This window comes from Zeus faber, assembly GCF_960531495.2.
Source record: "Zeus faber genome assembly, chromosome: 22".
In the NCBI taxonomy this organism is placed as follows: Eukaryota; Metazoa; Chordata; class Actinopteri; order Zeiformes; family Zeidae; genus Zeus; species Zeus faber.
This window is the reverse complement of record NC_137209.1, coordinates 3,929,418-3,956,233: the sequence shown is the minus strand read 5'-3', so window position 1 is coordinate 3,956,233 and position 26,816 is coordinate 3,929,418. Positions and strand designations below refer to the sequence as shown.

The 26,816-nt window shown below is 43.3% G+C and overlaps 1 protein-coding gene across 1 annotated transcript in view; it reads right to left on the bottom strand.

Annotated features, from left to right (window-relative positions):
- LOC307247058 (peroxisomal acyl-coenzyme A oxidase 3-like) overlaps positions 1–26,816 on the bottom strand; it is a 52,115-nt gene that overhangs the window by 405 nt on the left and 24,894 nt on the right. Inside the window, exons 10-17 of the mRNA XM_080023125.1 lie at positions 23,998–24,120; positions 23,668–23,788; positions 20,213–20,335; positions 17,838–17,951; positions 14,549–14,664; positions 12,828–13,002; positions 8,489–8,556; positions 8,270–8,356 (exon numbers count right to left, since the gene is read on the bottom strand). Of these exons, the coding sequence (XP_079879251.1) occupies positions 8,270–8,356; positions 8,489–8,556; positions 12,828–13,002; positions 14,549–14,664; positions 17,838–17,951; positions 20,213–20,335; positions 23,668–23,788; positions 23,998–24,120 (927 nt within the window). The remainder of the gene's footprint in view (positions 1–8,269; positions 8,357–8,488; positions 8,557–12,827; positions 13,003–14,548; positions 14,665–17,837; positions 17,952–20,212; positions 20,336–23,667; positions 23,789–23,997; positions 24,121–26,816) is intronic.

Below are 26,816 nucleotides of genomic sequence, written 5' to 3'. Positions count from 1 at the left end.
TTTCTTCTGTATAAACTATCACATTCGTTCGGCTCGGACTGCTTTCATCAAAGTTTATTACCTGGAGAGCAAACAAAACACTTATAGGTGTTAATATGGTTCAGTTCTGGAAGCAGTGACAGCTTAGTTAAGGTTCTGACCGCTGGCAGCAGTGTTTTTGTTGTGTTTTTCTTTTTTCTGTTTAATTTAACCAGGTTTATGTTTAACTTCTGCCTCAGATTATCTTCTTCTGCACTTGGGTCCAGTACACCTCCTCATTAAACCTAGGGGTAAATAACTGAACGGAACAGAAGCGACTGCGACAATGACATTAGATGCGGGGATTACGCTATACGTATTCATGGATTAGTAAAGCATTTAAATAGACTGAATGCTTTGACAGTAAGCAATCATCTGCCTATGTTTTGTCAGGGCAGAATCAGCTGCTAGTCGTCAGATCGTGTAGATTTGGCAGTCTGATCATTTCATCGGGGGCTTGTAATTGACGGTGTCACCCTCCAGGACTTAAGATAGAAAAAATACATAGGGTACAAAAACTTACACCATCAAAACAGTGTACTGATATCAAACAAATGGAAAGACGCAAAAACGGCTGTTTATCGGAATTTTCCAAAAAGTATGAAAGTGAAGCTAAATAGAGTTCATGTGTTTGCAATTCAAATAGTTGATTTGCATTGCAAACACATGACCTTAGTTTACTCTCGGTTTCTTGACATTGCCCACTTTTTGTGTTTCTGTCACAAAGATCACGCTAGATGAAGATTAGATACCAGTCTCTTTGATTGTTATTGTCATTCTTCGGCGACAGCATTAGGGGAGTCACTAGCGGCAGCATTTAGCTATGCCAGAACATGAACAACGTTTAAGAAGCAGAACTTGAAATTAAAGACAGTGAACAGTCAGAATAATTGCCTGTGTGACTCAGACTGTAGCCTCAGGTCCCACGCGCCAGCATGCTTGTTTATGTGGTAACAGCTTAATTCCTTCGGGTCTAGGAAGATTCTGGTGAGTTTAGAATCATGCTGCTGACGAAGGGGGTTCTGAGAATATGAGTATGGGTGACTCTCCACAGTATATTTTAAACAGTTACTTTTAATGGCCTCATTGGATTAGAGTTTACTGGGAGGATGAATTTATTTTTCCTGACTGAACAAAAACAAATACAAAGAACATGAGCTGTACTTAAGGTCCATATCACAAATTAGGGATGGGCAATCATTCAATAATACATTTAAAACAGTTATATCTTTATATATTTAAATTATATTTATATACATATACTGTACATCATATACCAGGTGCAGGCTGTCCTTCTCATTACCCCAAAGCTCCGTTCATAACACACTCATATTGCGCCCACATGCCCACACCCACCTAGGGTGTTGTTAGTCATACATGATGTCGACATTCTTCAAGTGTCTGGCTTGTGTTCAAGTAATTATTAAAAAACAGTGTTTAAAATACAGATTAATAAAATGTTAGAATGAATTTGCTTTTATTTAGAGCTACATGTGGTGACTTTATAGAAAAAAAAATTAAAAAAATTACAAACTATTAATTGTTATAAGTTTAGGCGTTAGAATTAAAACCTTAAAGGATAGGCTGTTTTTCAACCCAGGCAACTCACTTATACTTATACTCCGCTGCAGCTTTTTGCTGTGCTTAAACACAGTGCAACAGGGCAATCCTTAAGCCTTTTAAAAAAAACTGGTTAAATCTCCTTTTTTAATATAAGTCAGACAGTCACTTTATGTCTTTTTATGTTATAGCTAAAACCTTGCACCACTTGCGGTGCAAGCAGTTTTAAATTAATTGTGATATAAGGTTATTCTAAACATCTTAAAAATGACATAAGTCACTTAAGTAACTATAATGCCAGTTGGGAGGTTGTGCTTTGAATAGATCGGGACCAACCTCCTTATCAGGCCTGGGTTGAAAAATAGCCAACCTATCCTTGAAAAATGCTGCACAGAATGCACTGCAGCTACCACAACGGGATAAACGCAACCTGGTCTCTATAGATTAAAATAATCAGCAAGGTTGCATGTCAGGCCACACCCCAAGCATGATCATTGTACCACTTTTTTCCACAGGTAATGGTGGAAAAACTGACTGCTGGGATATGCTTTCAGTGAGAGGAGAAAATACAAGGTCTCTCTGTCAGACTTTACCCCACCAGCTGCTGGGCATTTATACAGGGAAGCCATTCAATTCATGGATCTGCATCACCCTTGACTTAGAGGGAAATTCATAGAAAGTTGATATATACTGCGGAAACACGGTTCACTTACTGAGACGCTGAATAGCGCTGAACAACGCTGATCGATCGTTTCCTTTAAAGCTAACGTCCAGGTGAAGATCATTCCTCCAAATGCCATGTGATGTGACCATTTTGAGGGAGTTTAAACTTTTAAATTGTACTACTTTTACACACACAGTGAGACATTGTTGTGTAGGGGACCTGTACCAACGCATACCACTGAAGAAGTCAGGCTGACGTCACTCCCGTGGACAAGCCGAGGATACGGTTTTACTTGTCTGTGAAAACTTTAGTCTCCGTGTTGTTATGGTTTACGAGAAGCGGGTGGAGGAGGTTCTAAATCATATCGCGGACCTTTATCTGACTAGTGCAATAGATCTAAGTCAGTGTAAGCAGGACTGGACTTAATTTTCTACTATGATAGTCAGTTCTCCGACAGCAACGCAGAGAATGACAGTGATACCGGCGTTATCCCGGACTTGGACAACATTACAAACAGTGGATTTCAACCTCATTGTGATGATGAAACTGAATATTTTCAAGAACCACCAGAGGAGACCGACGATACGCCTGTTGTTGTGACAACGGAAGAAGTTGATGACGTGATGAAGTCCGTTGAGGGTGGTGATGCAGATTATGAACAAGTAGTAATGCACAAGATTCTCAAGTTTACCTGCAAATGCAGCCAGGGGCCAAAAGAAAATGAAAAGAGGCCCCAAACAGGCAAAATGAATGCGGTCTTTACCATAATTTGGTACTAATATTATTAGTATCATATTATAGTAAAGACCACATTCATTTAGCCTTTTTCCTGCAATGCCCAGTGTTTCAGTTGATCCCACTAGATGGTGCACTCCAGACACAATTGTCCTTTGTTGGAGTCTGGTCTGTCTGCTCTACTTCACCTTTGCGGCAAAGGTGAAGTCGAAGGGCAAAGGCTTTGAGCCCTTCTGTAAAAATGAGTGGACAAAAGAAAAGTTGACAGTGTGTTTAATCAGGAGTGGAAACCTAAATATTTTTTCACTGAAGTCCGAACAACGGCTGTATGTCTTATTGCCAAGAAACCGTTGCGGTTTTCAAAAAATACAATATCAGCCGCCACTTTTCCACCAAGCATGCTAACTACGCTAGCAAGCAGTCAACGCAAGAACGGGCGGCTACTGCTCAGAGGTTGGCAGCCAATTTACAGACTCAGTAAAAGATTTTTCAGCGACAAACTACTATTCAAGAGTCAAGTACCAAGGCAAGTTATTTGCTGGCATTCAAATTAGCAAAGGGCAGCAAGCCTTTCTCCGAAGGGGAGTTTTTGAAAGAATGCATGGTAGAGACAACAGCTCTCTTGTGTCCAGAGAGCAAAAACAATTTTGGAAAAATGTGTTTATCACGCAGGACAGTGACTTGCCGTGTAGAACTAATTGAGGAAGACATAGCCAGCGAGTTAAACAAAAAAGCTGAGTCGTTTAAGTTATATTTGTTAGCACTGGATGAAAGTAACGACCTAAAAGACACTGCTCCGCTCTTAATTTTTATCAGGGGGATTAATGACAATTCTGAGATAACAGTGGAATTTTTGACCATGGAGTCCCTAAAGGGGAAAACACGAGGAGAGGATTTGTATGACAGCGTGTCTGGTGTCATCGAGAGGCTGAAGCTACCTTGGTGTCAATTTGCCAATGTCACAACGGGGAAAAAACCCCAAAAGCATTTAATAAATAACAAATTTGAAAAACCTTGCGTAAAAACATCTTACTATTCATGTTTGGCACCCCTGGTTCTACACTTGCGTGCTTTGGCTGCCCTTTAAAGGGCGAAACTTTTTATGTAATGAATTTGACATGGAATTTATATTAGTTCACACAAACACTCTCCATCTATCTGCTACTGGCCCGGCCCGTCTGTCAAATTTTAAAACCTATTGTGGCCCCTGAGTCAAAAAGTTTGCCCACCCCTGCTCTAGTCATGCTGGAGAGGTTGAAAAAGTGAAGGAGATCCATGACACACAGTTGTGGCCTAGCGTTTAATCGTAAAAATAAACATTTGTATAGCAGTTTTCATGCAGAGAATGCAGCTCACAAAGTGTTTTTTGTTTCAGCAAACACCAAAAATATAAATACAATAATACACAATAATAAAAAAGACTAAAAAATACAATCCAAGGGGCATAAAACAGGGAAGATCATATAAGTAAAATAATAACATTTAAAGATATAAATAATTTAAAATAATAAAAAGCTTGTTGATGATTATAAGATAAATTAAAAATGTATATTTTCAGTTGCTGTTTAAAAATGTCCACTGAGCCCACCTCTCTAATACTTTTTCGGTACCGTGTTCCACAATTTAGCTGCATCGTGGAAGAAGGCAGATTCCCCAATTTTATTTTGGGGGTTTTTTGGAATGTTTAAAAGACATGAAGAGACATAAGAGGGAGCTGAACCATGAAGAGCTCTGCATAAGAGAAGAAGGTCTCAAGGAAGTAGAAGAAGGAAGAAGGAATCAATTCTAAAAGATAAAGGGAGCCAGTGCAATGTAGCTAAAACAGGAGTAATTTGCTCTCTTCCTTGTTTTCGTTTAAAGTCAAGTGACAGTGTTCTGAATTAGCTGTAGTTTCTCAACTTACTTTTTAGGAAGACCAGTTAAAAGAGCCTTGACTTCCGGATGGAGTAGACACGCTGAGTATCGATCCTGGAACTTTTATTTGTCTAACCTTGCAAAACCCCGTAATTTCACTTTGACTTGCCACCAAGTGGATGATATTGTTATTTTGAGCAACATATCACCGAAATATGGCAGCCCAATCAACCAAACAAAGCGAAGAATAACAAACCGTAAAATCCAATCTCTCCGGGAAAGCCAGCAACAAACTCAACATGGCGACCATAGCTAGCCTCCTAGAAGAACACCAAAAAGCCTTCTCCCCTGACTTTTGGGCAACCATCTCGACACTCCAAGCAAAGCTATAACTCATTCGAGTTATAGTGTAGGACAATGTTCAGAAGATTGCTTCGCTCAAGTCCAACGCCAACATGGTGAAAGTGAAAGTAGGCCCTCGGCCGTACCGCCTGCCTGAACATGAACGCAAAGTCGTGCAGGTAGAATTGAAGGCCACACTGGACATAGGTGATAGAGGAGTCTACGAGCGACTGGTGTAGTCCCATTGTGCTGGTAGGTAAGCCTGATGGGTCGGTCCACTACTGTGTAGACTACCGAAAAGTCAATGCGGTGTTCTAATTTGATGCGTATCCAATGCCCTGGCTCGACAAACTCCTTGACAGGCTAGGCATGGCTCCATTTTTTATGACATTGGATTTAACAAAGGGCGGATGGCATATTCACATTTCGCCATAGCTCAAGTAAAGATAGGCTTTCTCCACTCTGCGGGGATTGGACCAATTTGTAACCCTTCGGTTCAGGTTGTTCCGGGCCCCAGCCACATACAGAGACTCATGGACCAGGTCCTGCGTCCGCATGCAGCATACACGCTGTCTACTTAGGTGACGTAATTATTCACAGTGACACCTGGGGGAGGCACATGCAGCAAGTGGGTGCAGTGCTTTGAGTCCCTGAGGCTGGCAGGGCTCACTGCCAACCCTAAGAAGTTTGTGGTTAGGCGGAGTAGGTACAGTATCTGGGGTACCACATGGGTGGAGGACTGGTCCGACCCCGGACAGATTAAACTGCCACAGTCGCGAACAGTCTGAGACCTAAGATGAAAAGGAGTTTACCTCCTTTTTCATCGCAGCTCGCAGTTGGGGTGGTCGGAGTTGGTTATCGCAGCTCGCAGTTCTTGGGGCTGCCCAGTCACTACAGGAGGTTTGTAGCCGACTATTTGAAGCTGACCATCCTGTTGTGTGTCAGATCCCGGCCAGTGGACGGAGAAATACCAGCAGACATTTGATAAAGTAAAAACAGCTCTTTGTGGGAAGCCAGTGCTGTGTACACCTAACTTTTCTCTCCCTTTTTGTTCCATATGTCGGAGATGGTATGGCGCAGATGGTAGTGGCTGTGGGGGGTGGTGGTGGTTAAGCCACAGACGGCGCTGGTGTTTTCCCGCCATGATTGGTTGGACCCGGCTGGGATAGCTTTCTTATGTGTTGTCTTGTCTTACAGTAGAGATGGCGTGGGGCAGGACGCTGCCACGCCTGCAGACCAGACCAAGGAAACCCAGACTCTGATTATTTTATTATACAATTATTTAAGGCTTTTTTTGTTTATGGTTGTGAATAAAACTCTCTCCATGTTGGTGCCCCACTGCCTGAAAGAGTATCCCTCCCTAAACCCGTACCTGTGGGCAGAGACTCCCACAAAATCCTTTTTCACTAGTTTTGATCGGCAGCTGAATGCGTTCATCTGGAATAACAAGCCTGTCCATTTTAAGAGATAAATTCTCCAGCTCCGCAAGTCTGAAGAGGGCCTTGCGCTTCCGAATCTCTGACACCACTTTTGGGCCTGTAACATTAAACTCCTTTATTGGGCCAACTGCAAACTTTCTGACCCCTGCCCGCCCTGGGTTCATACTGAGATATCATCTTTTTTTTTTTTATACTCCATCATTTGCTCTCAGCTTCCCATAGTGGCCTACAAAATTTCAAACAACCCAGTTTTCAATCGTACTATTAAGACTTGGCTCTAATTCAGGAAACAGTCTACATAGAGCTTCTATTCATGGGCCGATTTTAAATAATCACCTATTCTCCCTGTCCTGCTCTGACCCCGCCTTCCAGTTGGTCAATGGTCTTTTAACACTTAATGACCTACAGTATATGAGGATGGGGTCTTTTCATCCTTTGCATCCCTGTCAGTTAAATTTAACTTGCCCAATAGCCTCTCTTCCATTTTTTCCAAATAAGGCATTTGTTCAAAAGCAGTTCCCCCATTTCCCCAACCGCCAACTGAATCGAACATTTACTAGTTTCTCACCCTTTATTTTGAGCTGCTGATATCTATTATCTATGGCAAAATCGACTCCATGAATCCCAGCCCACTACTGCACCTCTCAAGTACTCCTGGGGGAGCAACTTACTGTAGGTATCAATATCTCAGACGCCAGTGGAGTGACATTCTCGGTCTTGTGCACTCGTCATCTAAGTGGGCCAGGCATGGCCTACTGCAGTGCAAGGTGCCCCACAGAGCCCACTTTACCAACGCTAAATTGGCAAAAATATATGCAGATAGAAAGAATGCCTCTAATAGATGTAAGCAATCTCCAGCTGGCTATACATATGTTTTGGACATGCCCGGGGCCGACTACAGGCCTTCAACACAAATAACACCCTAACCCCCTGACTGCTTTGTTCGGCCTCCCCCCAACTCAGAATATGCCCACTACATTACAGCGTGTCATGGCCTTCACCACTTTGTTAGCCAGACGTTCCATCCCTCCTAAATAGAAACATGTCCACCCCCACAAACACAAGACAGGTGGATACAGGATGTCTTACAATGCATACAACTGGAAAAGTTAAAATTCTCACTGAAGGGATCTCTGAAATCCTTCCACAAGACCTTGAGTCCCCTACTATTCTTTATCAGGGACCTCACTATCTCTTCTGATGCTGATGGTGTTTCAGAGTTGGAGCTCGCCAGAGTGGGAGAGAGGGATCCTCTTTATCTATTGCCTGTTCTACTATATGCATTTTCCATTTCACCTACTTTAATTCAAAGTAGGTGCTTTTCATTTATCAATTCGTTATTCGCTACAGTTAATCGCATTTACTACATATGTTTATTTATTGGGGTGGTTCTTTTGTCTTGTCTTTGTCTGTCTTGGATGCAATGTCATAGATATACCCTGTGTTGTATGTCCAGCCTGCTGACAGAAAAAAAAAAAGCCTTTCTCCTGCCCCGGAGACATCCCAAGGCTCCAAGAACACCCCAAGACAAAGCATTACAGCTGCAGAAGAACCCCTAACCCACAGTGAAGCAAAGAGCACAAAGAGCAACACCCACTCACACCCCAGAGCGCAAACCAGTCCTCCTGGTTTCCGCAAACACTCCTTAGGGCCTTACCTGACCATCGGCCTTGCCAATAGAGGAGTTAAGGATGAAATCGGGGGGTGCAAAAACATCCACCAGTGCAACAGCATCATTCTTCAACTGCAGAGACAGAGGATTGAAAAATACACTGTTGTAGGAGAAGACTGTCAGATGAATTTAGAAAAGAAAATCAGGATGAATTTGCTGTTCTGATTCACACGCACACACACACACACACACACACACACGTACCTGAGAGCAAAGAGTGAGAATGGCTGTCTGGACCAACTCCGCATGCTCTCTTCCATAGAAGTATCCACCTGTCCGCCACAATAGCCAAGAATAGAAATGACTTGCTTGCGAGATGTTAAGTTAAGGAGAATAGTACATTTACAGATAAAGTGTGATTTTTCAAACAAGCAAAATTCTTATTATCACTAAAATGAATATCATTATTTTATTGTTCACTGGTTTAAAGATTGTCCCATTAAGTATGTATCTATTATCCAATTAAAACAGTGTCAGTGTGACTGACCATCAATATCATCACATGTCTGTGCTTTCTTGTGGATATGGTTGACAAGATTTTTCGCGGCCTAAGTACTGTTTCGAACTGAAATTTGCCCAAATCCAATTTATGCCTCGAACGCCCCGATTTGTTGCTGCTCTGCCCAAAATACGAGGGAGCCATTCATGAATAGACTTGAGTGCTTAGTTATCCCAGCATTCAGTTTTGGGAAACCTTACAAGTTTGTTCTTCCTAGAACAAACGTACAGTATGTGCTTTTGGAAAGGGACAGTGTTTCTCAAATAAATAATACAATTTTGTCAAAACGAGACACGAGTGCCCTTTGGCGTTTGTGCACGGCAATGAAACCGCATTCAAGTCATAGAATCGTAGCAAATGTTGTATTCTAAAATGTAATTCTAAAAATTCTATAAAATTATTTTGGCCCCCTTCCTTCCACTGAGGCCACCACACAAGCTCAGGCCATTTCCTGGTGTTTCTTAGTATATCAATCCGTGTTACCTACACCACTCTCTAAATGTTTTGATGCTTTCACGACTCTGCACTTTTCAACATTCCCTCCAATATTGAAACGACAACAGGATTTGTTGTACACCACTTTCCTTGGATTACTTTGGTTCAGCTGAATATTTAATTGATATTAACTTGTCTTCACTCTCCATTAAACAAACCACAGGCTGGGGGCTGCTTTATAGTTCTGCCTGAAATAGCCACCATAAGTACACTGTGGGTGTCTTGTTTTTCTGCCGGTTTATTATCCTTTGTTCACTTATGCCGCGTCTCAAATTGCTGTGATCTGGAATTAGCTAGAACCATGAAACTTGGCCAAATAACTGGAAATGACGTGCAAATACTTCCCAAGAAACATTTCTCACATGTTCTTTTCTCAATATACCAACTGGCCAGATGGTGACACGGTAATTAAGGATCAAAAGCACAATTTTGGAAAGGCCACGCCCCTCACACTGCGACTATGATTGATTTGAAACACAAGGGTCCAGTTCAATGTGCTCTCCAAAAAAGCCTCTTGGACCATTAAAGTCCGTAATGATGGATTTTTTGCCAATTTACATCATGTGAAAAACAGTAACGTCACATCTACATTTTGACTGTATCAACACCAAATTTGGTATACAGCATTGCAGCTCTGAGATGCACATTTCTATTAGAAATGTGCAAGATCATCAACCAAAAAAACGTTGCGAAAGGTGGGGCTTAGCAGACAATTGGCCATAACTCATTAACCATTTCCCCAATCATCAGAAATCTTGGTAGATATCTTCAGTCCGTGATTGGGAATAGGTTTAGCAAAACATTTTGAGCCTGACCCATAGGGGGCACGACAAATGCCCACCACCAAATTTGGTGCACACGCTCTGAGGTCAAGGATTAACCAAAATCTGAGCTGCCATATTGATTAGTGCATGTGGGCGTACACATCTTTTTTGGTGGAGGGTGGCCAGGTTTTTGGACCGAGCTTTCTCATTTCTAATAGAAATGTGTATCTCAATCCCACTGTGCTGTATACCAAATTTGGTGTTGATATAGTCAAAATCCAAATATCTTTTTCAGTTTATGTAAATTAGCAAAAAAACGTCAGAACTTTGAGTGCGTGTAACCCAGGTTAAATAATGGGTCACTCTGCTATAGTTTATAGTTATCCACCTATTAAAAATCACTCCATATCAACTTCCATATGGAAGTTTGAGTGTGCATATGGAACTAGGACATGAGAAGTTTATGAAAACTTTAATGCTCAAGACATCTATGGCTGTTTGACCAAAACAGGTCAGGTTTTATGCTGGAGCAAATAAATGGATGGCGAGGTAAAGGAAGGAACCCTTGTTGATGAAAAGACTCACCCAATTAACTGTAGGCAGGCCTCAAGCCTGGCTCCTCCAGGCTCATTTCCTTCTGCACAATATGTGACCCACCACAGCATTTCCCATCTTGCGCATTTCAAAAATCGCCAGAAGCACCCAAATAAGTTGAAAAAAACATTCTTGAAGGAAAATGTGATTTTTCCAGATTCATGTTTCATTATAATTTTTTTTTAATTCTCAACGTATTTTCAAAACCGAGTTTGATTTATAAATAGTAGAAAAATGTTAAACCGTGGAGTTAAATATTCCCGTTAGACTACAGAGGGAAACGCAGTTCACTTACCGAGTGAACAGCGCTGAACGACGCAGATCGATCGTTTAAAGCGACCGTCAAGGTGAAGATCATCCATATTCCATGTGATGTGAAGTCACAATGTGAAACTGTTTTGATAGAGTTGAGCCTTTAAATATTACGTGTTTTATACACACACGGAGACAACGTTGTGGAGGGGGCGTGTCACTGACGTCACCGTCACTTCCGTCAACAAGACGGAATCTGATATTACTCTGGACATGGAGAACATTTTAAACAGCGGATTTCAACCTGAATGTGACTATGAAACTGAATATTTTCAAGAACCACTAAATTCCACTTTTATAAAACATGAATATTCTTACTGTTAAATAAAAGCTTTTTTCAAAACAAAAATACGTTCAACGTTCCCTCAAAACACAAGAACAAAGCAGTGATTGGCCCATATGTTAAGTAGCCATGTGGCTTTGGCTCCCCCATTTGCATTCTGTGAGCTTGGTGAATGAAGCCAACTCTCGGCGAAACTTTTAAGGTGATTATCTCAGAAACACGGTTTGCCACTGCCTTGTCATTAACAAGTCATAGCTTTAAAAATATTTGCTTGATCTGCACAAGTGACACCTTGTTTGGAAGCTCTCCTCTTTCAAATGATGCAAAAAAGTCAAAAGGTGCCAAATGACCCTAAAGTATGCGGTGGGTCACATATTCACTTTACAGTGAGCGAAGAACTTGTATGGGACTGTGCAATTACTGACATTACTGACAATTACTAAAACCAACTTTTGCACTTTAAAATAATGAATTCAACTTTAATGGGACTGCCACTCTGGAAACAAATGTCTGCGCTGTGATCACTTTTAAGTGACTTACACTATAGTCACGTAAAACACTAAGTGTATTGAACTGAAGAATTGAATGGGATTGTGCAATTATGGTAATGTCGGTATTGATGGATTTATCTAACCGAAATCACTGATTGAGAGGAATTTGAATATATCAATTGATGGACTGATTGAGTATTGGGTGCTGTGATATTTTACAAGTGTACCTTCAAGAGAATTGTTATAACTGATAGAAGCTGAACATACAATATACCTTAGCTTGTAATACCACAACCTTCCTGTTTTGAGAAGCCTTATTCCTTATATTTTCTTTGTTAGTTTTTTTTCCCCTTGATTTATTTGAATTGTTTTTTGTTCTGTCCCTGAATATGCAATACAACCGTTAAACACCGTTATGTGTGCTTCATTTATTTTCAACTAGCTCCATAGTCTAACCTGCACTAGTCCCAACTCCAAACCCGCCAGTTGCTGCTCACCGCTTTAATTTTGGCCGATTGAGCTGCTTCCTTCTGTTGGGCGCAAACAGGTTTGAACCTGTGAATTGCTGCTTGCGGCTATATTTCTAATTATATTTAGTTATAATTTGTGGTGTGAAATATCTGCACACATCGGATGTGACAGCATGTTCTGTTTTTATTACGTCTGTGCTAAAATAGGCTCGACACTGCCCTCTCGCATTTCAGTGGGCTACGTGCGTAATCACCAACGCAGAACCATAAACCAAGCACCGGCATAGACACCAACGCCATACCATCAGCAGCTATTCAACGCCGAACTATAAAGCAGCCTTTAGTTGTTGGTTGTCTGTTAGCCATTTCGCCACATGATCTCTGCTTGGTTACTCTTCCGCAGAACCCTCACCTCCCTTCCCACCCCAGGGCCAGGGGCCTGGGGCTAACAGGGGGCATAGAAGACACAATTTTTTGGTTTCTGTAAATTGTGGCACTTCCTCATGCCAACCTATTGTTGTTTGCCCCACTGGACTAAATTTAAACACTGAAACTGAAGCAGATAGTTGGCATGGTTTCGGCAAGGTTGATGTAGTGTGATGTGATCTCATGTCATGTCAGGTGATAGAACTTACCCTGATAGAGTGTTGTCATGTGGTTGCTGAGGGTCCAGAGTCCATAGAGGGCGCAGAGCTTCTTCAGGACTGCTCTGAGTCCAACTGGTACCCCTGGACTGTGGGTGAAGTCATGGAAGTGTTGGAGGACAGTGTGCTCGATGTAGGCAATGGACAAGGAACGGCAGTTATACACCTGAGAGAGAGAGAGAGAGAGAGAGAGATTGCTTGTTTCAGGTACTGTCACAAAATCTCAATTGGATTGAAGCCAGGACACTTGGCAACTCCTTTGATTTTGTTTTTTTTCAGCCATTCAGATGTGGACTAGCTTTTGTGTTCAAACTAATAACTAGGATAACTTTCGTAACTATCTCATTAAACAAATGAAATAATAATTGGAATCTGTTTACTCAAGTTCCCTTTGTAATAAAGGTATATTTGAGGTAAGCAGGAAGTGGGGAAATACTTTTTACTGCACTATGCGATAGTATCAAGTTCTCAGAAAAGTGAGTGCACTTTGCTGTCAGTAGGAATGTCCTGGTAAGTGAGTCATACGTCCCAATTTAAGATTTTACGATTATTAAGGGTTCGGGTTAGGGTAGTCTCACAAATCAATTCGTGTAAATGGGGCATTTCACTTTCTTTCGTTTCCTATATGTTTCGACCAATCATGGTGCTGGGGTCGGGGCTCTGTTAGCATGCTTTACGTGGAATGTGTTCCTACTGGAAACAACCTAACCAGCGAAACCATAACAATAACATGCTCATCGAAATGTGACACGACTTTCCGTCAATTGCCAGGGACTTAAAACACTTTTAGAATAGGGCCGCTGGGATCCAAGATTTACTCCTTGTCTAATACCGAACACAAACTCAGTCAACACTGATAAATCAACCTTTTCCTGTAGCCATTGGGAAGACAAGTTAAAACACCCTGTCCGGACACCAATTTTCTTTGACAAAAGTTTCTGTAAAAGGTGAACACCGTGTTGATTAGCCACTGCAGAAATACAATGCAGATGAGAAATACAATTCTCATCTGTAAGCTCCAGCTTGTCACTCGCAAAGGAGTTTCTTTTCGGTACTATAGCCCCACAGGGCGGGAAACCTTTCCACTGCAAACTTGCAAGGGCTTCCTTCCAGAAGGATCTGAGATGAGGGGTAGGGAAGGTTTAGATCGGGTGCTTGATGTAAGGTGAAGGTGGATCTTCTTTTGATGCCATTGGATGAACTGTATCTCTGAAAACAATGCCCTATCCCCACAAAACTGAAATGCAAAAGCAGGTAACTGTGAATTGCTTCAGGGTGAGCTGAACAGTGTTTTTAACTTTGGGGGCAGATCAAAACTTAGCTAAGATTGGCTGCTTAGAATTCTTTTTTTTTACCCAGACTTAGGCTTACAGATGCTGAGGCACAACGGTTGTCTTAAGACTGCACATACAACCATATTGTTGGTGTTAAGCCACTGCCATTTGGCCTCACACGTCAGCCAGTTACACTAACAACAGTTAGAATGCGAGAGAAGTTTTCAAAAGGGCACACACAACATATTCATGTTCATTCACATTCATAACATTTTCATACACAAGGTTGATAACCATAGAGAGACATGTTAGCTTCTGAAATTGTTATGGTTTCGATAACAATGTTTTTTCCAGTGTGATCAATAGTCAAAAAGTCATCTAAACATCCCCATCTACGAGTCTGTGTCATTTCTGAGTCTGCGTTTGTATTTGATTTACCTGGCTTTCATTGTGTACTTCAAAGTCGTCCTTTCCAGAAGCCTTCATCTTGGCCAATGTCTTCCGGCTCTTATCCAGGAGGAAGCACACCAGCCACTTAAAGGCCGCCAATGGCACTAACAGAGAAAAAGACGTAGATGAAAATTTGGTTGGGACAGAATAGAAAGATGCTAACAGGCACATGGCTGGCTGTTGCCCCTCTATGGAAAACTGCTAGTAATGTCTTCTGAAGTGGGTACAGCAAAGAGGAGGCAAAATGAAGGTTCAGAGGGAAAAAAAGTCAGTTTATTTCTCTTTCAGGTATTCCAACTATCAAAATGAAGCAAACTCAAAATTGAAGGACTTCACCTTTAGTAGAGATTAGTAATAATAAAACTAAAGGGTGGGTGTCTCTTTCTCCAACAAAAACTCAAAACAGTTCTCCCTTTCCCTGCTCTTGGAGTCCAGTATAGGGAATCAATGTTGTTTTGTAGTTGCACAACTAGCAGGAGGAGAATGTGCCATCCCTCTATGGACCTTCTTGTGACATCGCAACATACTGTTAATGGAGTTATATATACTGTACACACACACACACACACACACACACACACACACACACACACACACACACACACACACACACACACACACACACACACACACACACACACACACACACACACACACACACACACACACTATCGCTCAATCTCAAAGAGGCAGAATTACATCTGGATGATCATGTCCCTTTTTGCAAAGTACCATTTTCGCAAAAAGCCTAAATTTTGGAACTTTTGTTGCCAAGATCAGTCATTGTCAAAAATGTATGTTTACGAGGGCTAATTTAGGCAGGGGAGCAGCTGTGTTGGAAGGGCTTTCAGGGCCTAAAGCGGGAAGCACTAGAGATGTTAGAATCAGGAGTAATGACAAACATACGATGGTGCGGTGGCTGGAGGGGAGAAAATGTTCTCCATAGCTGAAAAGAGACGCACACTAATGGAAAATTTGATAATTACTTACCATCACATTATTTAATCTAGTTAACAACTGTTTACAAACAGACAGAAATGCTCTCGATAAGCAGGTTGGTGACTATATGATCAAATGTAGTGCATTTACCAAATACGGTTTATGCTTCAAGGCGGGAAACAGGGAACACATGGGGGACAAACGGGGCAGCTTAAATATTTGTGTCTCACCATAGCAAAAGCCACCACCTCGCGCATTTCTAAAATCGCCAGGAGCAGAAAAAACCTTTCTTGAAGGAAAATTAGATTTTTCCAGATTCGTGTTGCTTTGTGTTTTTTTATCTCTCAACATATTTTCAAAACAGAGTTTGATTTATAAATAGTACATTACATTACATTTACATTTTGTCATTTAGCAGACGCTTTTATCCAAAGCGACTTACAAGGGAGAATAACATTCAAGCTACATTGCAACAGAAACATTAGTGTAACAATAAATAAATACTGCTAAGTAGTGCTAAGTAATTGTAAGTTAGGAGAGGAGGTGCTCTCTGAAGAGCTGGGTCTTCAAGTGCTTCTTAAAGACAGAGAGGGAGGCCCCTGCTCTGGTGGTTTTTGGCAGTTCGTTCCACCAACGTGGAACTACAATTGAGAGTAGCCTGGATTGCCGTGGTTGTACGGCCGGCAGAGCCAGGCGATGCTCATTTGACGAACGCAGCATCGGGGGGTAACGTGCTCTTACAAGAGCATTTAAGTAAATGGGAGCATTCCCAACAATCACTCTGTAGGCAAGCATCACAGACTGGAACTTGATGCGAGCGGCTACAGGTAACCAGTGGAGCTCGATAAGCAGCGGAGTAACGTGTGCCCTCTTTGGCTGGTTGAGCACCAGTCGCACCGCCGCATTCTGTATCATCTGCAGTGGCTTCACCGCACAAGCCGGCAAGCCTGTTAAGACAGTGTTGCAGGAGTCGAGGCGGGAAATAGTAGAAAAATTTTAAACCATGGAGTTAAATATTCCCGTTAGATTACATGGGGAAACTGAGTTTACTTCCCGAGATGCTGAACAGCACTGAACAACGCCGATCCATCGTTTTCTTTAAAGTGACCGTCCAGGTGAAGCTCATTCATCCATATTCCATGTGATATAAAGCCACAATGTGTAACCATTTTGATAGAATTCAACCTTTAAATCGTCTCACTTTTACGCACACGGAGCCATTGTTGTGAAACAGCGGTTAAAGCGCAGCACGGGGGTGTTTAGGTCTCCCTTGTCTGTGAAAACTTTAGTCTCCATATCATTATGGATTACGCAAAGCGGGTGGCGGAAGCTCTGAATCATATTCCGGACCTTAATCTGACCAGTGCGATAGATCCAAGTCAGTTTTAGCAGCGCGTACTGAACTTCATTTTTCGCGATGATAGTCAGTTGTCCCACAGCGACGCGGAGAACGACAGCGATGCTGAATCTGATATTACTTTGGACTTGGACAACATTTCAAACAGCGGATTTCAAAGTTAATATGACGATGAAATGGAATATTTTCAAGAATCACTGGAGGAGACCGACGATACGCCCACTGTTGTTACAACGGAAGAAGTCGATGACGTGATGAAGTCCGTTGAGGTTGGTGACAGACTCATAATATTGATAGACTCTACATTTTGTTGTGTTGTCCGTACTTTTAAACTCCAAAATAATTCCACTTTTATAAAACATGTGTATTCTTACTGTAAAATAAAAGCATTTTTTAAAAGCAAAATTAGTTGGGTGTCGTTGAGCTGTTTTTAATTGGCCCATTGAGCAGTATGTTAATTAGCCATGAGGCTTTGTTTGTCCGCCAACCCCATTTGCATTCTGGGAGCTGGCTGAATGAACCTGGTGTGGGTAAAACTTTGGAGGTGATTATCTCAGAAACACAGTTTGCCACACCCTTGTCATTAACGTCATAGTCATAGCTTTAAAAATATTTGCTTGATTTGCACAAGTGAGACCTTGTTTGGAAGCTCTGATTCTCCACTTTCAAAGGATGCAAAATATATATGTATATATATATATATATATGTGTATACACACACACACACACACACACACACACACACACACACACACACACACACAAACACACACCCACACACACACACAAATACATACATACATACATACATACATACATACATACATACATATACAGTATATACACATACAATCAGGGAATCAGTTCTGGGGGACTGTTCAAAAAGGTTGTATACACTGAGTTGTTATTAGGCAGATAAGCCAAAAAAAAAAAAAAATCACTACATCGCTGTGTATGTGGAATATTTGCAGTGCGACTTACCAGCCGAGTCCTGATACTCATCGATGGTGACCGCCGTGAGTCTGTTCTTCATGATCCTGTCGTAATCGTCCAAGAAATTCACAGATTGCATCGGAGACCTGATGGGAACTCCATCTACAACCGGAGATGCACAATTTCTTATGGAGACCCCACTGAGGTGGATGCGTTACATCCATAGATACATCCAAAAACCATCTGGATACAATAATGAAAGAATAAAATGTTTTCTTTCGCAAATACATTGAATGTATTTGCGTGTTGTCTGTTAAACACCACTGGGCGCAGTGACTATCAGCTGTGCGCCACCTGTGAAACTCAACGCATTGTTCTATTTCAGATAGGCTCTGCCCTCTAGCTTTGTCCTTATTTGCTTCTGCAGCACATGTGCTCGCCCTGCCATTTTATTTTTATTTTTTTCCCCCAGCAGGTCACAGCCTACCAGTTGTGACCTGCTGCTATAAATATAGCAGCAGGTATATAAAGGGCCCTGTGCCAGCAGTTATCCTCCCCATTTTCCTCAGTGACCATTCGCTAAATAACGAAGCTAAGAAGTACCCGAAGATTAGCTTTCAACCATGAGCGGCCCTTTTCATGGCCAGGCTCCCTTGGGTGGAGGGATAGTTGTCCAGCATACATGTCACCAGGAGACCAGCACATCCTCTGCTGCGAGTGCCTGGGCTCCCTCCACGCCAAACAGGGAGCCGGAGATCCGGCGGTCTACACATCGTGCGCAGCCTTGCCGCAGGGTCAACGAGACCACCGTCTCACTCACTTGTACTTCAATGACAGCGTTCCACAGGAGGCCTTGCCTTGTACTGAGCAGGGGATGAGGAGCCGGAGCAGGATCTGCTCCGCCCTTCTGTTCATCCTCCACGAGGTGAAACCCCCACCGGCTCATCCATCATAACCCAGATGGAGTACACCATGGATGAGTATGAGAAGGTGGGTTCACCCAGAGCCTCTGTAATCTCCCTGGCGTTGGAGGTCAGTGTGGCCCCGCTTTAACTGCTCCGCGACAACTCCACAGGCTCATTCGCTCATCAGCAGTGAGGAAGAGCATCCCCTTCAAGCCACCGGGGGTCTTCACAGCAGTCAATGATTCTGCTGTGCGGCTTACTGCTTGCCTTGTGACTTTACTGCCTCTTCCTTTACAGAAAAAGGAAGTGGCGATGTGATAAATAGAGGTACTTGGGCCAGTTCTCCAAGTTGGCTTCCCCGCTAGACCCAAACGGGGCTACCCACTCCTGCGACATCAACAGCCCCCGCGCGTTTCTATGCTGATTCCCACGGGGAGGGCTTCTAGCGCTTGAGATCCTGACGGTATAGACAGATGAGAAACTCAGGAAGTTGGAAAACTATGCAGGTCTCGCAAACAGAATCTCTGCTGATAAGCATGCCCTCCCACCCTTCCGTCTGAGTGAGATAAGGAACCGTGTGATGGACTATCAACGCTGTTCTCCCACGCTTTTAGGCAGGACAGGCACATTACCTGTCTGCGGCCGTGAGGGCTAAGGAGAGTTACGAGGACTTTATGGGAAACGCTGGCAGCATCCACCCTCTCCCTATACTACCCGAGTGGTGTCTCAGGTGCTCAAACCGCTATGGCTAGGCAGAACACTCAGACGGGGTTACGCACTGCTGTTCACGATGACCTCCATCCTTTTCAATGGATCAGACAGATGGTGTTGTCAAATACCATGGCAGCGTCTGCCTTATCAGTGGAGATTGCACCACCAGTAAGAAAGGGGGCAATATCAGTTGTTCCGCCAGTAAACAGTCAGACCGGCATTTATTTCCAATACTTCTTGGTTCCCAAAAAGACCTGGATTTACGAGCTCTCAACAAACTGATTGTGAAGAGACTGTTCCGCATGCCGACAACAGTGTCTGCTGCGTAACATCATGCCAGGGGATTGGTTTACTTCAGTCGATCTCAAGGATGCGTATTTTCAAATACCCATCCTACCGGCACACAAGTGGTTTCTTTGCTTTGCCATTATGGGAATAACCTACGAGTACCAGCTGATACCGTTCAGTTGTTCCCTAGCCCCATGCACCTTTTCGAAGTGGGTGGATACGGCACTGAATGGACTTCGAAGGAGAGGTATGATAATATTGTTCTATCTAGAAGATATTCTTGTGCTGTCTCTCACTCCATGAGAGCCACACTATCAACCCCTCGTCAAAACGCTATAGTGGTAACAGTTGAACACTGCCGCCCTCTGCAGGTAGTGATCATTATTCTTCTATTAGGGTTCATGTCAGCAGCACACACATCCAGAGATGGTTAATTTGCTGCAATAGCTATATTGCACCAGACAGCCTAGAAAAGCATTAAATAGTTCAGAAAAAAAACAAAAGGGATTTGGGACCCACCGTGCTCCTTGGCCTGAAAAAGAGACAGTAGGTATTTGCTGGTCTGCTGCAGTAGCACATTGTTGTCCCCCTCATACGTACAGTTGGGGTCATTATCATCTCGGAGGTCGCCCAAGCGGTTCACTGAAAAAGGAGATAAAACCAGAAAATCAACCCACGTAAGCAATGACAGCGAGTGAGTCTCCACGCCATCTGGATTGTTGAAGTAGTGTGTGCCAAAAACAAGACTGCAACCGGTTTCACGAGTCTAAATGTACAAAATACATCCAAAATGGACACAGCGGCAAAGGTTCAATGACAGGAAGTTCTGCCCCTCTGGGGCTATGCTCCGATTGGTTTACATTCAACCTCGCATAGCAAACTATTGAAATTCATCACGGTCACTCACTTCAGCCCATGAGCAGCACAGCCTATATCAACCCTAGAAGTGCCCCCCTTTGTCCTCTTTTCCAATTCAGCAGCGACTGATACATGAGTACTCTCCTTCTAATTACAGTTCAAGTTCAAGATAACGTCACAGAGTAGATTTTTAGTCAGCGTCTTGAAGGTTTCTCTTCTACCGAGTAGAACCACCTGCTTATGCATGGGGCTGACAGTAGTGGGCGACGCCCACGACAAATGCCTCATCTGTCTGGGAGCCGAGCATGCTGCCTCCGGCATGACGTCTTCTGTTCCGTCTTGGCTGTCGAGCTGGTCTGTCGGAGTGAATTCTTCATGGATCTCGTGCCGACGTGCTAGGCTACTGTAGAGATGATGGCGTCACCGTCACCACCCAACGCCACCGAGGGGAAGGACGTCCCCACCTCTCTTCGGGCATTGGCTGCAAGCAGTTCAACGAGGACCAGGCCTCTGTCGCACCAGCACGTGATGGAGGTGCACCCAGGTGCTCACCCAGATGCAAGCCATTCTGGCTGTTTCCTCCTCTCGGACTGACAGGGAGTGTGTGTTAAAAAAACACTGTTATTTGTTTCCAATCCAGTTGTTTAGGAGTATTCTTCAAATGATGGTCAGGTCTCTTCCCTCTCTGCTTTTCCTCAGCGTGCTGACACGAGGGGCTCTGGCACAGATTGTGTGCGGTAGCCCTAGAGTTGTCCGTCCGTGACGCCGGGGAGTAACTGAGTAACTGACACCTCTCGCCAACAGCGCCTGGGGCACACAACAAAGCGAGTGACTCCAGACTCTCTCCCACACACACGGTGAGCTCTGAGTCCTCTGATCCATGCCCTTAAAAGCATGCATTAAGGCAAGTCGCTTCACACCCCCACCCGCCTCCATGGTGGAAGCATGGAGCCTTTCCTTCATGAAATAAATAAATATTGGGCCTCTAGGCCAACGAGAAAAAAATAAAATAAAATTAACACCAAAAATGACGCCAAATATCGATTTATTAACCGGTACCAGCTGAGCTTGACAGCAAGTTGACACACATACCCACAACTTTTGACGTCATGTGAGTGCCACTGCTATCAGTGACTTGAAATTACTATTATCTTTAAATTTAAGAATTTTCTAAATAATGACAAATCTTCACTTTGGGTAGGTGAAAACAGACTTCAGGAACAGGCTGCAAGGAGAGCACTTGGGGGCCTGCATGAAGATTTAAATAAATGGGCCTCCTCCTTATTTTTGTGCAATAAATGAAACTTATTAAGTCATCCTCTCCTTGTGATCCCTTGGCAGAACGCCTGCTGCGCCATCTGACTGAAGCTGACCGCGTCAATATGCCATCCTGCATGCCTCGTCTGTTTAGGGTTTTTTCGGTGCGTACCTCCAGGCCTGAAAAAACCCCCAGGGGAAACACTTTCTATCATCCTTCACTTCGCTTGCACAAGGAGGTGAATGTAACTGAAGGCTGCTTGCACACAGTACCTCACCGGGTGCGCGTGCCGTGCCCTCCTGGGACTCCCACAGCTGCATGAGGGCAGCGCCCCTCACGGGACACACTGCCCCTCAGTTGGCAGAACACAACAAGCACCTGAACCCCCGGTCCACCGACGAGACCAGGGTCCGGGTGCATGGCTATGCGTGCCATGTCTATGGCTGCATCGCACTCCACGGAGATGCACACGTTCCTGGGAGCACACAATAATCCCTTTTATGACGGGGCCCCCTTGGGTTGTGTCCCTGCAGTCAGGCTTCGACCAGCGGCGGAGTGCTTTGCCAATATGCCCCGGCTGTGTTCTGCAGAGGACACTGCGAGGGGGTTACGTGCTGCAATTTCGTCCAACCCCGACGTTGTGTGGACAATGATGATGTCACCGGAGAAGGCTGCAGCTCTGAGCGCAGAGATAGCAGTTCCACTCAGCAAGGGAGCCGTGAGAGTGGTGCCCACGGAGCTTCGGAACAGGGGGTTCTATTCAAACTACTTCCACTTCCTACGCACACTGAATTGCCACATAACAACTCATCCATTTTGCATGCTCACCGTGAAAGTGCTGCTGCAGGCGATCCAAGGGGGTAATTACTCTTCAAGCATCGACGTGAACGACCCCTTCTTCCACATCTCGACAGCGCCGAAACACAAAAGGTTTCTCCATTTCTATATAATACCCTACAAGTACACCAGGGTACCGTTCAGCTACAAGCTCGCTCCCTGCGTTTTCCTGCTGTGTCGAGGCATCACTTTTGCCACTGTGTCGTCAAGGGGTCCGAATTCTGATATATCTGGACGACATCCTGATCCTGGCTCCCTCTGTGGCACTAGCAGTCGCTCGCGGTCAAGCTTGTGATCGAACACCTCACAGACTTGGGGTTCCCGATAAACTGGGAGAAGAGCACTCCCACACCCAGTCAGCAGGTGGTCTATCTGGGTCTACAGTTAGACACCATGCAGATGAGGGCCCGGTTGTCCAAACAACGGAGCGTGGACTTTATTTCCGTCCTCGGACTTGTCCGGTTGGGCCAAAGACAGCACTGACCATCATGAAACTGTTTGGGCTGCTGGCAGTCTTGCTGAATTGGTTTTAGAGGACAAAGGTGGTTTATATAGGCTATGCTGCTCCATCCTGATTGGCTGATGCAAGTGCACATGATGAATTTCAGTAGTTCCACTATGCAGGATTGGATATATACCACCACCATACCCCTCAAGGGCTATGCCTCCTTCATAGAACTGGAGTTACATAGCTTCAGTAACTCTATAGAGTGTCGCCATCAACCCGCAAATGGCTGAAAGTTACGGTGCAGCGTGTCTAAGGAGTTTTTTTACTCACACAAAATAGTATGTATTATGTAAGAGAATGTATGTAGAATGTTATTTGTAGTATACCATTCTGGACACAGCGTAAGTCTTAAAAGGCAGCTGCAGTCTGGCTGCTTTTTTTTGCTAGAGTGGAGCGCTTTCAAAAGTTATTGTAGAAAAGTGTGCATGAAAGTATATATATATACTGTATATATATGCGTGTCCGTGCGTGCATGCGTGCGTGTGTGTAAGAGAGAGAGAAAGTGAGGCTTACTGGAAAGGTATCCGTGTCCACCGCATGCCTCTCTGCACTCTTGAATCCCCTTCTGAGCGGTCCAGGATCCCAGAGGCTTTATAGCGCAGGACACTGCGTGGATCTCACGCCCCAGCTCCGCCTGGACACAGGAAACACTTTCAACCCAATTCATTTCCATGGACGAATGGAGTCTGCTCCCTTTTGACGACCTCAACCATCATGCTGGCGAGGAAACAGGCATTTTTTTTTATGAAAAGTACAAGTTGTTCTACGGTTCACAGTGTAAGTGGGACTATGAAGCCCCCACAGCCATCTTGGTTTTGTCTTCTCCACCTTTGGCTTACTCACGTGGCTCTGGTCCTTGTTCTTCATCATCTGTCCACTCGAGAATTCCCCAAATTTTGTGAAGGAGAATTTGAAGTAGCTATTTATGGCATACACTGCCGCAAGATAGGGGAGTAGCCGCCATTGCTGTAAACACACACACACACACACACACACACACACACACACACACACACACACACACACACACAGAATTAACCCATGTCTATCTAGCTGCTTTCCTTTTTAAAGGGATAGGGAAATGTTTCACCCAACATAGAATGTTTATGTTCCCCGCCGCAATACCTCTAATTACTCACAATGCCACTCATTTTCAGCGGTAGCTTCTATAATCATAGATCATTTACCCACTCTCCAGCGACTTTCACTGCTTTCCTGGCTAAATAAGTAGCAAATTGAAATATACAACACAAGTGCCTTGTTTAGCTATAATCTTGTAAATCAACTATTGTACACTGTTGGATTTGCATGTGTGTATTATTGCATTGCATTATGTACTGTATTGTATCATATTCGATTGTGACTGTATGTCTTGTTTGCACTCCCTGTCCAGGGACTACAGATGCAAATTTGCTTGAAATAAAAAGTGCTCAATAAAACGACTAGTTAAGGCTATAAATTATCGATAAACAGAGTATTGTTCTAGGCTAGCTAGCTAAAAGCTAGTTCATTGTTGAGGTAAGCGATATATATAGACTTTACTTAAGTCATAGCCTACAGTGTACCAAGCCCCTTTTTTTTTTTATATACTTGCATGCAATGTTTCAACCTACTCCACTGTTCAAAGTCAGTGGCAGATTATGGATTTATATTAATTACTGTAGTTCCTAAAATATAATCCATTAGTCAAATAAAAACCGGGCCTCAAATAACCGCTAGGGGCGTGGTCTACACGATCAAATAAAAGCCTGCCTCAAATAAAGACCGGGGCAAAAACTGAATGGAGCTGCAGTGCTGTTCCAGTGCGGTGCTCTACTCCCAAACAAAGCAAATAAAAACAGTGTGTTTTTATTGTAGATTTACACCATTCCCTACTGATGCATAGCAGATCGCAGATCGCTTCATGGGGCAAAAGCCCCGCTCTGAGTGCGCTCGCTCTCCACTGTTCCAAGCAGGAAGTGGTGTGTTCAATGCGAACCTGGAAAACAATTTCCCCAGTCAGCTAGTGCCACATTATGGTAGCTACATGCTCTCTCTTTTTTCAACATACGTGTGTTTGCATGGCATGCCACCCAGACAGAAAATTGATTCGAAATTCATACAAAAATATAAATCAACAGACTTGTTAAACGGAGGGAATTTGATTTTTTTTAAAAGCCTACCTTTAATATAAGCCTGCTTCAAATAAAGGCCTTGTACCCTCTGCAGAAGAGGTAAATAAAGGCCCCAGTCACTACTTGAGGAAATAAGGTATATGGGACTTTTGAGATACACTGCTGTTTACAGACATCTCTAGGTGAATGCTTCTTCTGTTCTCTCCTTTTACCCCTTCCTTGCTCACAAGAAAGACAGACTTGCACTTTGAACTATTCCTTGCAGTCAATTATTGTCATCTGAAGTTAATATGAATTGAGGTGAAAGACACACACACATCTAAATATTATTTGAAACTTTCCAAGTTGCTTTAAACAAAATCCAGTTTTAAAAGCATTCCAGATTTCATCCATTTTTCTTCAATACTGAATAAAAAAAAATAAAGCTACAAGTCCGCAGTAGTTAGTCGAGTACCCCCTAAGGCAACTGCTCATCTACAGTGTGCTGGAAAGATTGTGAACCCTCTAGAATTCTCTGAATTGCTTCATACATTTGACAATAACCTGGGATCAGATTTTCATAAACTCCAAAAACACAAAAAAACATTATAAAATATAGCTCATTTAGATCTTATGGTGCAAGCTGTGAGGGAAGTTCCAAAGGGTTAGTCCTAAAGGGTTCCAAGAATTTAGATGACTGGTCAAAGGATCAGAGTGATCACCACAATACTGCCACATGCTGGATAAATATTAAAGGTGTCCACAGACATGTAATATTTACACTAACAGTCAGTCACTAAACAGTCACTAACACATAGTAGTCTTAACATGTTACCCTCGTGTCATGATTATTGCCTTAACCCAACTTGAGTTATAAGCCATCATGTGATTGGCCATACGTAAATATGCCCAGGTATTTAACGATAACAACTAAACCGCATATTTCGACTTATAATAGTCTATAAAGCATGTACAGCAGGTTTCGTGAAATTCCACTAATCACATTTGTTTTACCTGTGCTGTCAGCATGCTGGGCATACAACACAGGGTATTTGAATGCCATTTGCATCCAGGACAGAGTTAGTCTGCAAGTGGAGTTCAAGTTCTCAACCTGCAATGCAACTCTTTATTAATTCTTAAATCATCGAGAACTACTGCAATAACTCTGTCCTGTGGATGCCCTGTAGAATGACAAGAGCACAGTTTTGGTAATGGAGAGCCACCACCAACCCCCCTCTTTGGGGGGGGTTGGTGGTGGTTGGGGGTTGGTAGATCATGTTTGGATCTATAAGCAACTGATCACTACTCCAAGAGGGGGAGAATCACCATGGTGAGACAAATAAACATAGAAACAAACAACATTTACACAAAAACATGAACATTTGACAACAACATGTATTGAAAAACTGAATTAGGTTCAGGAAAACTGGAACTACAACTGGTCCCGTGGCAGTAAATAAAGCACCCCCAGTTGCTGGGGTGCACTCCAAGCAGGGGTGCGTGTGTGCATGTGTGCGTGTGTGCATGCGTGCGTGGGTGTGTGTGTGTGTAAGATGTCCACCGGTGAGT